Source organism: Echinops telfairi, unplaced genomic scaffold, assembly GCF_000313985.2.
Source record: "Echinops telfairi isolate 266 unplaced genomic scaffold, ASM31398v2 ScPeMD7_23;HRSCAF=83, whole genome shotgun sequence".
NCBI lineage: Eukaryota > Metazoa > Chordata > Mammalia > Afrosoricida > Tenrecidae > Echinops > Echinops telfairi.
In genome coordinates this window covers 78,629,906-78,644,174 of record NW_022103920.1, presented here as the reverse complement: position 1 = coordinate 78,644,174, position 14,269 = coordinate 78,629,906, and the positions used below count along the sequence as shown (strand labels likewise).

Sequence of the window (14,269 nt, the reverse complement as noted above, 5' to 3'; positions counted from 1 at the left end):
TATTGATGTTTTCTTTGGTCATTATGGAAGCCAGTTAGGATACAAGAAGTTCTTATTCACGGTGTATAACCATCAGTGATGATGTTCGTAGGACATGCCCAACGCAGAGAGTTTCCTATAGAAATGCTAAGTACAGGGAAAACAGATTTTTGTCTAGACTACTAAGATCTTCCTCTAAGTACGTGATTCATTGACATGGTAGCCTTGACTTGTTGGCTACCTTTGAGGGTTTAACTCCTAGGAACTTAAGTATCTTATGTTCCTAAGACATGTAGAATAGGATCCTTGATTTGTCTGGCCTCTTGGTCCATGGAACATCATCACCCATTGTGAATAAGAAAACCCAATATAAAACAACTGGCTCTTGGGGGACACACACACATGATTATACCAATTGTTTAAAACAGTGATTCTCAACCTTCCTAATGCTGTGACCCTTTAATACAGTTCCTCATGCTGTGGTAACCCAAAACCATAAGATTATTTCATTACTACTTCATAACTGTAATTTTGCTACTGTTATGAATCATCATGTAAATCGTAATAAGTTTTCTGATGGTCTTAGGTGAACCCTGTGAAAGGGTCATTCAACGCCCCTAAGGGGTCACAACCCACAGGTTGAGAACCACTGGTTTGAAAGCTAATAGACCTGCAGTTGAAAGTGCACATGAAGCTCTCAATCTGTAGTAACTGAGTGGTGCAGAGATAAACGGCGCGGTGAGGACAGACAGACGTGAGCACAGGAAGGAAGCACGTTTGGAGTCTTTGAGACTAGGGTAACATGGTGGGAAGCTCTGAGCAGATTTGGTAGGAGCTGGGTACAGGACTGAGGAACACGTCAGCGTTGATGGTTCTGGGGAAGAATGACAGTAAGAGGCCCTGCAACTTCTTAACTGCCTTTCACGGGGAAGCATTGTGACTTTTTCCAAAGGAGCTCATGTCTCTTCAGAAGGCATATAGCGATGGGGGCTAGATATCAAACCCTAAATTCACATAAGCTTAATTCTGTTTTGTATTGCGTCTCTTCGAGATATTGGAGTAATCAAACATAAGATAACAATATTTCACAGAGCCCATCTAGCCTACTCCTCTTGTGTTGTTACATTGCTGGGTGCCCCCGAGTCAGTGCTGACTCACAGTGAGTCTACGTACAGCAGAACGGAGCACCGCTGGGTCCTGCGCCATCGGCACCGTTGTTTTCATGTTCAAGGCCATTGGTGCAGCCACTGTGGCAATCCTTTCTGCTGCCCCTCCTCTTACCCAAGGATTATGTCCTTCTCAAGGGACTGGCCTTTCCTGATGACATGGCCAAAGTACGTGAGACATAGTCTCACCATCCTTGCCTCTCAGGCGCATTCTGCTGTCCTTCTTCCCAGACAGACCTGTTGGTTCTTGGCAGTCCACGGTACCGTCCATATTCTTCCCCAGCACCAGAGTTCAAATGGTTCAAGCTGACGGACTAGTGGTGGCTACCCTACTCGTTGCTCAAATTTGCAGAGCCAGTGTTACCTTTTCAAATGGAAAATGCTCATGGTCCCTAAGAAAAGAATCCAAAAGCTTTCATATGCCTAACTCCTCATCCCTGATATTCCCGACCCCCATTCGAGTCTTAAGAAGCTCCCAATTAGAGTTGCGACTCATAAATTGATTAGCCCTAGTATGTTCTTATCAACTCATTCACAGAAAGGCAGACTTGATTAGAAGTGCTACTGGCTGAGTGTGAAATATATGTGTGTGTGTGTGTGTGTGTGTATTTATGTCTGTATGCATGTATGTATGGTCTCATATCATTCTCTTGGCAGTAAATAAGGACAGCAGCCCCACGCTCCAGACACCAGGCACGGGAAGATGGAAGGAGGCGGCGCTGAGAAAGAGAAATGGTTGTGACAGACAGTTAGGGCGCTTGCCTTGGCAAACCTTCGGAGTGCTGCGTCCATCTGTTCCACATTAATCTGTCTCCACTGGGTTTGAGTCCAATTATCGATGCTGCTCTGAAACCGCACAAGCAGATAAAAGTGTCAGCAACATTTGGTGAAAGCAAGTCTCCACAGCAAAATATGTAAACTGATGATACACAGTGTCTCTCTCCTCCAGAGGGAAGTCAATTACTTAAATATTAACTGCACTCGCAGAGCTTCCCTATCACCGAAGCAAGAACGCTGTCAGAGCATGTCAGATTTAAGGCTAAAACATGATTCTACATTAATTTCTAGTCACAATGATAAATTCCATGACACACCATCAACATTTAAGCCTATGCACTTTGAGTATATTAGTAGCGGTTACTAGTTAAAATATTGGTTTATAATTCTACAGATAGGCTTTCTCAAGACAATCTGCATCCATTAACAAAACTTTCATGAACTATTTTTTTAACCAAATCATTTTGTTAATATACTTCTATATGACTTTCAACCAAACACACATAATTATATTACTTGTTGCAGTATGCCTAGCTCACCAGACCTATTAGTACACCTAAGTTTTTAACTTAATGAACTACAATCAAATTATCATTTTGAGTAAGGGTGTTTACATATGTATCCGTATGGGTGTAGACATGAGTTTGTATGTGCAGGTGACCATGAATGTGTTATCAATGTATATGATATATACATATAAACAAATGTCTACTTATTCTACATAATTTCCCAAAAGGACCATGAAGTTGTTAATTCACTAAACAAAGTCTGACCTTAAACTAATAAACAAAATCTGTTGATCAGGGAAGAACCTTCTGCCAGCATAGAGGTGGACTCACATTCTGAGGAAAATAAAGTCTGATGTCCACATATTTCAAGGCGTTATAAAATCCAAGTAGGACACCATTGACTCTAAAATTGTGTATTTATACAAAAACACTAGTAAGAGAAAAAGAACAGTGTGCTTTCAAAAAGCACCCTCTTACTCTAACATAAACAATGACATCCCAGAGTCCCTTGAGCAATTTGATCTCTCTGCGACACTGCTTCATCTGTTTGTACTCTGGAAGAGCCACCTCAAAAAGGTGAGTAGATTCTTGCATCTGCAACATTTCTTCTTCTAATGCCTCCAGCTCTTGGTTTGCCTGCGGAGAAAGCACACAAGTGCGCGCGCACACACACACCGTTAGCACCAATGAACTGTCAGAGAAGCAAGGGTCACGCAGCTCTTTGTACTCTGGCTTGTTCAACCGTGAAAACTCTGATTTTAAGAGAGAAACATTTTAAATGTGGATGGCTTTAGGCTAGCAAACTGAAAGCCTCTCAAAAAGGGAAAACAGATGACAAGTAAATGAACTTGAGTAAGGTTTTATCAATGCTCTCCTGTGCACATCATCCAGCAACAATTGTCTGTCAAAGGTTTCTCTTAATCCCTTTCCCAACTACTGGCTAGTTGTCTAACTGCTTAACTAATGCTCTGTTGATCTCTCTTCCTGAAGGTCTGAGTAGAGAACAGAGAGAGGGCACTGAGTCATGAATGTCGTCGACACTCCCCTGTTCACATCATCCAGCCAAAGTCGTTCTGCTAGCAGATTTCTCTTAATACCGGTTTCCAACCTGATTGTTTCACTGTCCTCGGGAGAACTGTGTTCAGCTGATAAGGGCCAGGCTCTAGAGACTTCAGAATACAGCAACCCCTTTGATAACCACTTATTAAAAAGAACTTTCAGATTGAGAAGAAATTACCCTACAGATTAAGAATAATGCTACTACGTACTCAAGGGAATACATTATACAACTCTCTGGAGCCCCAAACCAAAACAGCACACTGTAGGAAATTTCACAGCACAATCCCTTTATATTAAAGCTAATCTACCATCACATCTGCATACAACAGTTTACATTTTACACTAAACGGACAAAGTTTTTCCTTTGATTCATCGGCTCTTGGTTTTCATTTTCATGAAGAAAGCTGTACATTTATAGGGCCGGAAAGTGAGCAGCCGAGCAGAGCTTGGCATGCAGGACAAGTGCCCCTCAGCCTCACCCTCTGCTATTTTCTCTTCGGCCGCAACTTTGGTCTTCAACTGCTGCTCCTCGATTTATCAAGTCCAGACGTTGCATGTACCCACCTGCTTTGCACAAGGAGGGTTGTGATTTCCACCCCCCACGCCCGTTTTCTCCCTGCCATCTATTGTGTTGGCTCTTTTGATTTTCCTTTTAACTACAGTTCACTGTGATGTGTCTAGGTGTTGTGTTCTTTGCATCTCTCCTGTTTGGGGTTCGGTGAACTTCCCCGGTCTTTTGATTCATGTTTTAACAGTCCTAGCAAAGTGTGAGCTCGTTTTTCTTCAACGACTGCTTATGTAATGACTGAGGTTCATTCTACCTCCCAAAGAGTCTGAATAGAAATAAGGTAATCATCTTTTTCCCTTCATTTCTCTGAGCCCGTTTACTTATTTTCTACCCTTTTGCAACCCAGGACTGCATTCAGTTATACTTGATTTCTTCTATTTTGTTTGCAGTTCACCAATTCTCTTTAGCATTGTTTAGTTACCTCTTCAACTCATCTAATGAATGGTGTGGTTTCTTTACGTACCAGCTCCATTTTTTCTCATGTCTACAAGCAGCTGGCTCTTTCTCATATTTAGTTGATCATTTTATATAAATCTTAAAAAATGAAGATGCTAAGATTTCAATATTGTCTTTAATTGCCTTTTAAGAAGTCTTCTAAGACCTGATGCTTGATATAGCTCTGGGTCTCTCTGTGAGGTTCTTTCTGCTGAGTCTTAATCATGACAGTATGGGTGGGGTTTTTTGTTTTGTTTTTTAAGGTGAACTATATTCAATTGAATTTAATCCTTTAGACATAAAGACTGCTGGATAGCAATCATTTTTCCCCATAAAATATTTGAGTTTCCTTCTATCAGGTACTGAGAAGAAGCACCTATAACCATTATAATTCCCTGACCTCCAGACTCCCTAACTACAGGGGTACTCTACAATTGAATCAGAGACACCTCTCAGAACAGGGCTGTGTTTCAAATTCCTAGAAGATTTGCCCCCTTTTCCTCCATGACCATGAGCCTTAGCGAGAGCTGACAGGTAAACCAGAGTTTTCTTCACCGCTGCAGCGTTTTCCAAGCTGCGCCTCACCTGACTGTATAGTTTCTAAGAACATGCCCGTCTCCCCTGGGAAGAGGTGATGATAAAATTCGACCTGCTGGCATTTTCATGAGCATCTCAGGGAAGCACAGGGTTCTGTTTTCCTAATTCCAGCCACTCTGGTTGTTTTGTTTATCTTTTTTCTGACCTTTAGAGATTTCACTTATTTTCTTCAGATCTCAGCACTACATTTTAAACTGCATTCTTTTTTTTTTGCTCAGGACCACAATCTCAGGGGACACAGACATCAGTGGCTTAATAGAGTCCATGGAGTTCTACATCTTTTTTTGGCCAGTAGCAAGTGGGGTCTTAAAAGCTTACAGAAACTATTGGTCCCTCCCTATCCGGTGGAATGAAAAGGAATGAAAAATCAAAGACCTAAACCCAAACTCAGTGCAAGTCGATTCCAACGCATAGCATTCCTACAAGAGAGGGTAGAACTGGCCCGTGGGTTTGCAAGGCTGCAAATCTTCATGGGAGCAGAAAGCCTTGTCTTTCTCCCACAGCAAGGCTGGTGGTTCTGAACTGCTGAGCTTGTGGTTTGCAGTCCAACCTGTAACAACTACACCACTAGGGCGCCTTTGAAAATCGGAGACAAGGAAACAATTTGTCCACAGGGCCAATGGGCCACACCAATGTCAGTCTCTCCATGATCCTGAGACCAGAAGAAGTGCAGGGTGCCAGGCTACCACTGCTGCCTGCACCAAAAGATCATGCATTAGAAAGCCCCGGAGAAGAGTAAAAGGAAAATGTAGAACCAAACTCAAAATCATAAAAGAGGCTAAGCTTCCTGGTCACATAGAGATTGGTGGAGCCCTTGAGAAATTACAGCCTTCAGTTACCTTTCAGGCCAGGCAATGAACTCACCCCATGGCTCAATTTTCAGCCAAATAACAAGTAGGTCTATAATGAGAACAATAACTTAGTGAGGCACACAATACCTTAGGATAATCCATCATTTGAGATCAAAAGAACAGCATTTACCCAAGGGCAAAGTTCAGGAGTTAGGAAAGTAGAAGGAATGGCAACCGGAAACACAGATGATATTTCATTATGAGACTTGCAATCAATGAGATGAAGCAAAATGTGTATGAACTCTTTAAGGTAAAACGAATAATCTGCTCTGAAAACTTTCACCCCCAAAGAAATAATGAATAAAAATTTTCACTTGTGTATATATTCAATAACCTTTACAAAAGAGGAACTTTCAAAATAATCTCCGTACTCACCAAAGTCAACATTCTTTTCATTTGTTTTTAAATCATTATTCCTATCACATACTAATGCCATTATTTCTAGAAATATGTGCTCAAACGAAAATACAAACTCAAACCCATGGCAACTGAGTAAGTTCTGACTGAGTGTGAGCCGAGAGGAGCTAAGAAAACTGCTGCAAAGAGTTCCCAGGTCTGTCATCCTCACAGCTGCAGACTGACTGCCCCCTCTGCTGTGAAGAGACTGGGGGGTCTCAACAGCCAACCCTTTGGTTAGCGTTGAATGCTTAACTATTAAATCACAAGAGCTCTTTTGTGTGTGTGTGTGTGTGTGTGTGTGTGTTTATTCAATGGATGGTTGCATCTCTGGCTATCAAGGAGCAGCAGCACATGGTACAAGTAATCTCAGTTTGAAAGACGAGATGCACAACCCACTTGCCTTGGACACCACACTTCCATGGTTTCTTTTGGGTACAGTGACTTGGCTTGATTACGAGGACCTACCCTACCAGCCCAGACGAAACAAGCACATGATTTTGGTTGATGGAAGAAGATGCTCATATGTGCCTGAATCAACAGACAGCAGTGAGGGAGGGAGAAAGAGATATTCATTAGCTAGGCCTGCTGAACAAGCGCACTTAGGAAATGAATTCAAGAAAAAGTCAACCCCATCTTCTTATATTTTGAAGAGGTGTAAGGATAAATATCTCTGTTACATGTGTAAATTATGTTGTCACTGCATGGAATACAAATGGGAAGATTCAGTAAATAAATGATAACTATAGGCAAGGTTGACAATAAACAGCATGTGGGTTAAAAAATAAGGCCTCACTACCGAGTCGTGTCTGAATCATAGTGACCCTACATAGGACAGGGTCTCACTGCCCCTGTGGGTTTCCAAAGTTTCCAAGAAAACCTTCTCTTACTTTCTCCCACGTAGGCTGGTGGTTTCCAACTGCTGACTTGCAGTAAACAGCCCAACATGTAACCACTGTAGCACTAAGGCTAGGCACGAAAACCTATCTCCCTGAGCAATTTCGTTGTGACCTGAAATAATCCAATCAGCATAATCCACGGTATTCCTCTTGTGCCTATGTATGAAACACTTACACCAGTCCTTTAACCAAGTTCAAAGAAAGCTTTGTGCTACAGAAAGATGCTTCGAATTTTAGAGAGCCCAGCTCTGTGTCAGATGTTTCGTATCAGCCTGAGGAGTAAAGACTGTTTCCAGCACAGAGTAGAAGCAGGAAGAAGTTTGTGGAGCCTAGATGAGGGAATCAGACAGATTTCCCAGCTCCTGAGTCTAATCTTCAGAAAGTCTTTTTCTCTTTTCATGGTGGCTTCAATGTGAATAACTCTTAGAGAAAAAAACACACGGTTTTTCTAATAAAAGCTCAAAATAACGTTTAAAGTCTAATGTAAATTACATTTTACTCATGATTTCGTATTATCTACCCACTTACGTATCTTCTCAAAGGAGCCTTCCTGGCACTGTCCAGTTAAGTGTTGGGCCGCTAACATCAAGATTAGCAGTTTGAACCCACCAGCTGGACCACGATAGAAAAATGAAGCTGTCTGCTCCCTTAAAGGTTTGTAGGCTCATGAGACAGTTTATTGTGCCAACCTGGCCGATAAATACATGTGGGGTTAATTGAAGGGCAGAGAGATAAATGGCTGTGACTCTCGACTTTCTAGTTCTCGGGGTCTCTTGCTCTGTGATGGTTGGACCAGGATACAGCTGCGTTGGCCACTTCCCTGCTTCAACTGGCAAGGCTCACTTCCTGTAAGACATCCCCAAGGAAAAGCCTCATGGACCTACCCCATGCAGCCCTGGGTGCTGGAGCAGCCCTATGGAGACCCCTGCCAGTGCCGAGATGCTTACATGTTCAGACTCAGCTTTCCTCCTGCAGTAGGCTTCATAGTGTGTGTTTTGTGAGATGGAGGAGGGCTTTGTGGATTGGTGTCAGACATATGGGTTAATGCTGGACTTGTGGGCTTGGGCAGCACTGGGTTGGGATGTTTTCTTGATGTGCACTTACCCTTTCTATAAAACTCTCTCTTATGAGTTTCTGTGGATTTGTCTCTCTAAAGTACCCAGACTAACACACCTTAGAAACTATGCAGTGGTCCTCAAACTTTTTAAATACAGGAGGCCAGTTCACTGTCCCTCAGACTGTTGGAGGGCCAGACTATAGTTTTAAAAAAAAAGTATGAATAAATTCCTATGCACACTGCACATATCTTATTTTGAAGTAAAAAAACAAACAAGGCAAAAACACCCCGCAGGCCAGATAAATATCCTCGGCAGGCCGCATGTGGCCCGCGGGCCATAGTTTGAGGACCCCTGCTATATAGGGTCACTGTGAGTCAGAATTGGCCGTAGGGCAGTGGGTTGATATGCATGCTCATATAATAAAGCAATTTATTCTAGCCCAAGATAGAATGACAATAATATTTGTAGGTCCAGAGTTAATGATAGATTATGAGCTTTCCTTACTTTGGTTGAAAGTTACTTGCAAAGTATCAGGTGGAAAGAAGTACGATGGTTAAACTTTTGAAAAATCCTGACTGAAAACGGATTAGGCAGTCTGCATAGACAGCCTGCGTTCTGTCACGTACAAACGGTGCAAAGCCCAATGAGTTACTTACTTATTCCAACATCTAAATGAGGAGATGATAGATAGATAGATAGATAGATAGATAGATAGATAGATAGATAGATAGATAGACGTTAGATAAATGTGCTCAATAAAATCCAGACTCACAGTATTACGGAGCCTTGCCAGTGCAAAGGATTCCTCACTGGGCTGCTAACAGTAGGGTCACTTGTTCAAAACTAGTAGCCACTCCATAGGTGAAAGATGCACCTTTCTCCTTCCATAAAGTTACAGTCTTGGCAGCCGGCCAGGGCAGGTCTACCCTGCTCCAGAGGGTCACCAGGAGCCAGACTTGCCTCAAGGGCAGTGGGTCTGAGGTTCAGAGTAAGTACTTGGTTTATCCTCTCTTTTCAAATAGAATTCAATTAGAGGAAACTGTGTGCATTTGGATCTAAATAGTTCATTTTCAGTTCCCCAAACCAATGGTAAAACGTAGCAATCCAAACACAAGGGACTCAGGATGATCCCCAATACCTTGTCCAGCATTGCATATGGGTTTTCCGCAGTGAGCTCAAGAGGGGCGCAGCACCTGAATCTTTCTCTGAACTCAGCCTGCTTTGCCTGAGCAGGAAGAGAAGAGCAGACAGTGAAACACAAACAAATCCCTCGGTGCACTTGTAAAACTTTTCTCTAAAGAACAAGATAAAAACAACACGGCAGCTCACGTACATCAAATAAAACACACTTCTGTCGCAGAAGTGCGACCTCTGCGTTTTGGAGAGGCGAAACGTCATGCCTGACGGCTGCTGCCATCTTTTTAGTAGTTTCCCACCTTTCAGGCAATTCCTAGGAAAACAAACACGTGAAATAGGAATTACAACAATTTCTCAAGCAAAACCACTCCATCTGATTAAAGAATTTCTGTCTTAATATTAACTCATGATGTCAGTTCATAACATAAGGTGTTAATTTAGAAAAGATTGGAGAGATTTAGGATTAGAAGATTCAATCACTGCCAGCGAGACATTTCTACACTAGCGGACAGAGCAGAACTGCCCCTGTGGGTTTCTGAGAGTGTGAACCTTTAAAAAAAAATCATTTTATTAGGGGCTCATACAGCTCTTATCATAATACATGCATACATACATTGTGTCAAATTTGTACATTGATTGCCATCATTTTCAAAACATTTTTTTCTACTTGATACTTGTTCATTTTCCCCCTCTCTCCCCCCCTCACAAACCCTTGATAATGTATAAATTATTTTTTTTAATGTTTTACACTGACCAATGAAAGGTAGAACCCATCACAATGATCTACATATAATCCCCTCCCTAGGGGCCAGAAAAACAGAAAAGTGGGTGAAGGGAGACATCGGTCAGTGTGAGACTGAATCTTAATGAGAATAGAAAGCTTCTTTTTCTCCGGAGGAGTAGCGACTGGTTTTGAACTGCTGACCTTATGGTTAGCAGCCCAACTTCTAACCAGGGCTCATTATACCAAGGCTTAGAGCTAGGCTAAAGTTCAGACTGACCCCCTGGCACCACAGTTTTCATATCTCTAATCATACACCAGAGGCATTTTTTCATCTCAGATTAGATGAAGATTCTTTCAAACTAAGGATTGTGCATTTCCAAATAGTTTTGCTGTGGAGGAAGTAACGTTGAAACACTTGGAAACACTGTGAGGGCCTCTAGGAACCAGAAGAGAGTCCCTTGGTGGTGCAAGCAGTTAAGCGCGCTCAATGACTGGTCAAAAGATTGGGCTGAAGCCGTCCCAGGTGCCGCTCAGCAGAAAGGCCTGGCACTCTGCTTCTGAACGGCCCCAGCCTCAAAAACCCTGTGCTGCAGTTTCACTCCGTGAACTCAGTATGATTCAGAACTAACTGTGCAACAGCAGTAAACAGAAGCAGAAAAGAGCCAGGGCTAATAATTCATCCCAGGGTAGAAAGAGATGCTTTGGATCTGGTGGGACAGGAATGAATATGTGACTCAATCTCACTTTCCTGTTTTCCTCTAGCTCTCATATCTCTGAGTGTGTGTACCTTCTCAACGGAGAGTCTGTGTTCCGGCTGGGTTGACTTAGATGACTCAGATGTTTGAAGTGAGAAGGGCAAAGGGAAGTGAAGGTTAATTCCTACTTGATAAAGGACAAAAGAAGCAATAAGTCAAGTCCAGGGAGCAACTCCACTCTGTTCTCCCAGCCTACACTGAAAAAGCAAATAATTTCTTTTGAAGAACAGTTGAGTCTGATTACTGTTGAAAAGCATTCCTGGTATCCAGACTAACAAATCATTGTTTCTCTGGGTCATCTCTGGGACACTGAGCGGGCTTTGTCATATAACACCACAGGTCCCTGCCTGGGTAGCTGTAGTGCAGAATCAAAGGTCCCAAAGATGATTTTGTAACGCACAATAAATATTTGATGACTGATTCAGTAAATGCTCATTATGAAGAGTGCACTGTACAAAGTACAAATTGTACTCCTACGAGTGGCAGCGGACGTGCTACAGAGGGAAAGCATATTCTTTGACTCAAATGGGTGTCATCGGCCAGGGTACATGAGAGGCACACGCTGCAACTTCCCTGAGAGAGCACTTGAGCTTCCGCCAGGAACCCACCTGTTACTGAACCACGAACCCTGGAAACCACCCCGGTGCCACTACAGGACACCTAACCAGGCCAGGGACCTGGGATCGGCTCTCAAAGCCCATCTGCTTGTCCATCTTTGAGTTTCACCTCTCATCTCAAACATCTGCATCCTCCTCTGGAAAGAGTGTCACTTTGGGTTTCCAATTCCAACCCAGGGCACCTACATCTCCCATAGAATTCCTTCAGGGGCCATTACTAAGAAGCCAATGAGATGTCACCCAAGGGGGCTCATCCTCTTGATCCAAGTCAACCACATCAACACTTGCTCTATGGTTGGGGATTACAAAAGCTATTCAAAAGAAAATAATAATCACAAAGACCAAAAAAATTATATGATCTCCAAAGTCTAATGGATAGAATCGATTCAAGAGGAATCAACTGAATCTGTGGAAAGTGGAGTGACCAATTTCCAAAAGGAAAAGCCCTTCCCACTTGTGTGAGTTAGTTACAGATGAGGCAGGCATGTTGGGTGTTAAAAATATTGGTCAGTATTAGAAGGACAGGGGCAGGTCCTAATGGCTTTTTTGAGCACAAAAGACTCTTGTAAAATCAATCAATTAGGAAGTTTCCTTTTGCTTCAGAGCATCTGGTAGATATGAGGAAGCGTGAGATAAGGAGTTACTGTTGGTGGCTGGGGAAAGAAGAGACAAGCAGTGAATTAAAATGGGTGTAAGAAGAGTAGAAAAGGAACTCTGTTGGTATAGTGAGTTGTACACTGGACTGCTAATTACAAGGTCAACAGTTCAATGTCCATAAAGATTTGCAGTCTCAGAACCCCCCAGAGGCAGTTTTACTCTGTCCCCTAGGGTCACTGTGAGTTGGAATAGATTCAGTGGCCATGAGTTTCAGGAATAGAAAGGAGACAACCGAGTAAAGAAACATTGCATCGACAGACCATCTTGCTGGTGGAAAACTCCCACAGCTTTGTGGAAATGCTCAACTCTTAGTAGGCACAGCCCCACCTAAGTGAAGGCTTGGCACAGAACCCAGCACAGATATATATGTGGAAACCCTCATGACACCCAATATTACAGAAACTGGTGGTAACATCACAAGTTGCTTTCATTAAAACAAAATAATCTCAGTGATCTTAGATTTGCCATTGGTTTTGCAAATACAACACCAAAAGCACAGAAAAATAAATTGGGTTTCATTATCATTAAAAACTCTGTGCAAAAAAATACATTAAATAAATTAAAAACAAAACAAAACAAAAAAACGTCTGTGCATCAAAGGATGCTTGCTCTCAGGGTAGTGGAAAGAAATCCACAGAAAGGGAGAAACTGTTTGTAAAGCATGTATTTGACATGGGTCCAATTTCAAGAATGTATGAAAAAGTTCATGGAACTGAATAATAAAAGGGGAAATTAACCGATATTTTTCAATGGGCAAGGGGCTTATTAAGACATTTCTCCAAAGAGATATGAACGTCAGTCAAAAGGTATTGCGACTTCCCTGGGGTGATGTCCAGCACGATGGCAGGGGCCAAACCCAATCTAGGGATACATACGGCAGCCAACTAATAAGAGGGGGAAAGAGAAAAAAAAAAAGACATGGGTGTAGGGGGGTGGGGAGCAGGGCATTAACCCACCCAAGGGGAGGGTATTGTTTAAATCCCCACAGGAGAGGGAGAGAGAGACTAGGCTTTAACCTGATGCTCCAAGACGTGAATACAACATACCGGCATGTACCAGGGAGCCAATAGGCAGATCTGCGGGGCCGGCCCTAATATCAACTATGTGGACACCGACCCCACCCCCGCCCCCACCACCAGAAGAATGCACTTCAGAGGGCAGCACTGGGGCCACAACTTGGGGAGAGGGGTGTGTCTGATTACAGCACACAGGGGAAACGAAAACGGATGGAGACTGAGGGAGGGACGTCCTGACCCACCGAGCCGAGCCCCAAGGACGACATTCCTGCTCAGAGCAAACAACGCAGAGAGAAGACCATAGGGCCAGCTCCACCACGAGACACAATGTCCCTCACTAAACCATAGCACTGTGAGGACAACACTGGAGACACAGTGCGGGGATTGTGCACAATCTGACCCCATCATGCTGGGGCGAAACACTAAGGGCATGCAACAGAGCAGCAAGGGGAGCAAAGTGATAAAGTCCCCGGGAATACCAAAAATAAACTTTGGAGACAGAGTGTGGCACCCCATCAGACTGGACTGGAAAACACTCATAAAGGCCAACAAACAGACCTGGAACTATCTATAGGCTTTTCCATTTTTGTCAGTGGCTTTCTTTTTGTTGTTGTTGTTATTGTTTTGTTGGTCCTGACTTCCTTTGTTTTATTTGGCTTTGCCTGGGTTTTTTTTTTGGCGCTTATTAATGTATCTGCATGTATATCTAGATAAGATAAGTGGAATAAATAATTAGAAGATGGAAAGAATGGGTCCAATGGTTCCGGGGGAATAGAGCAAAGGGGGAGGTGGGAGAAAGGAAGAGGGGTAGGCAGTGGTAAAACCAAGCCAGGGACAAGGGAACAACAAATGAACTAAAATCAATGGAGAGAAGGGTGTAGGATGCCTAGTGAGGCTTAATTAAGGGCAATGTAGCAGCGAGGAATTACTAAACCCAAATGAAGGCCAAACATGATGGTGGGACAAGAAGAAAGTAAAAGGAAATAGAGGAAAGAACCAGGAGGCAAAGGACATTTATTGAGGCCTAAATACAGGCATGTACATATGTAAATATATATAATGAGAGGGG

The 14,269-nt window shown here is 42.9% G+C and overlaps 1 protein-coding gene across 1 annotated transcript in view; it reads right to left on the bottom strand.

Annotated features, from left to right (window-relative positions):
* Nucleotides 1–14,269, bottom strand: part of DNAH11 (dynein axonemal heavy chain 11) — a 330,595-nt gene that overhangs the window by 264,833 nt on the left and 51,493 nt on the right. Inside the window, 4 exon segments of the mRNA XM_045288657.1 lie at nucleotides 1,908–1,991; nucleotides 2,909–3,067; nucleotides 9,433–9,519; nucleotides 9,628–9,744. Of these exon segments, the coding sequence (XP_045144592.1) occupies nucleotides 1,908–1,991; nucleotides 2,909–3,067; nucleotides 9,433–9,519; nucleotides 9,628–9,744 (447 nt within the window).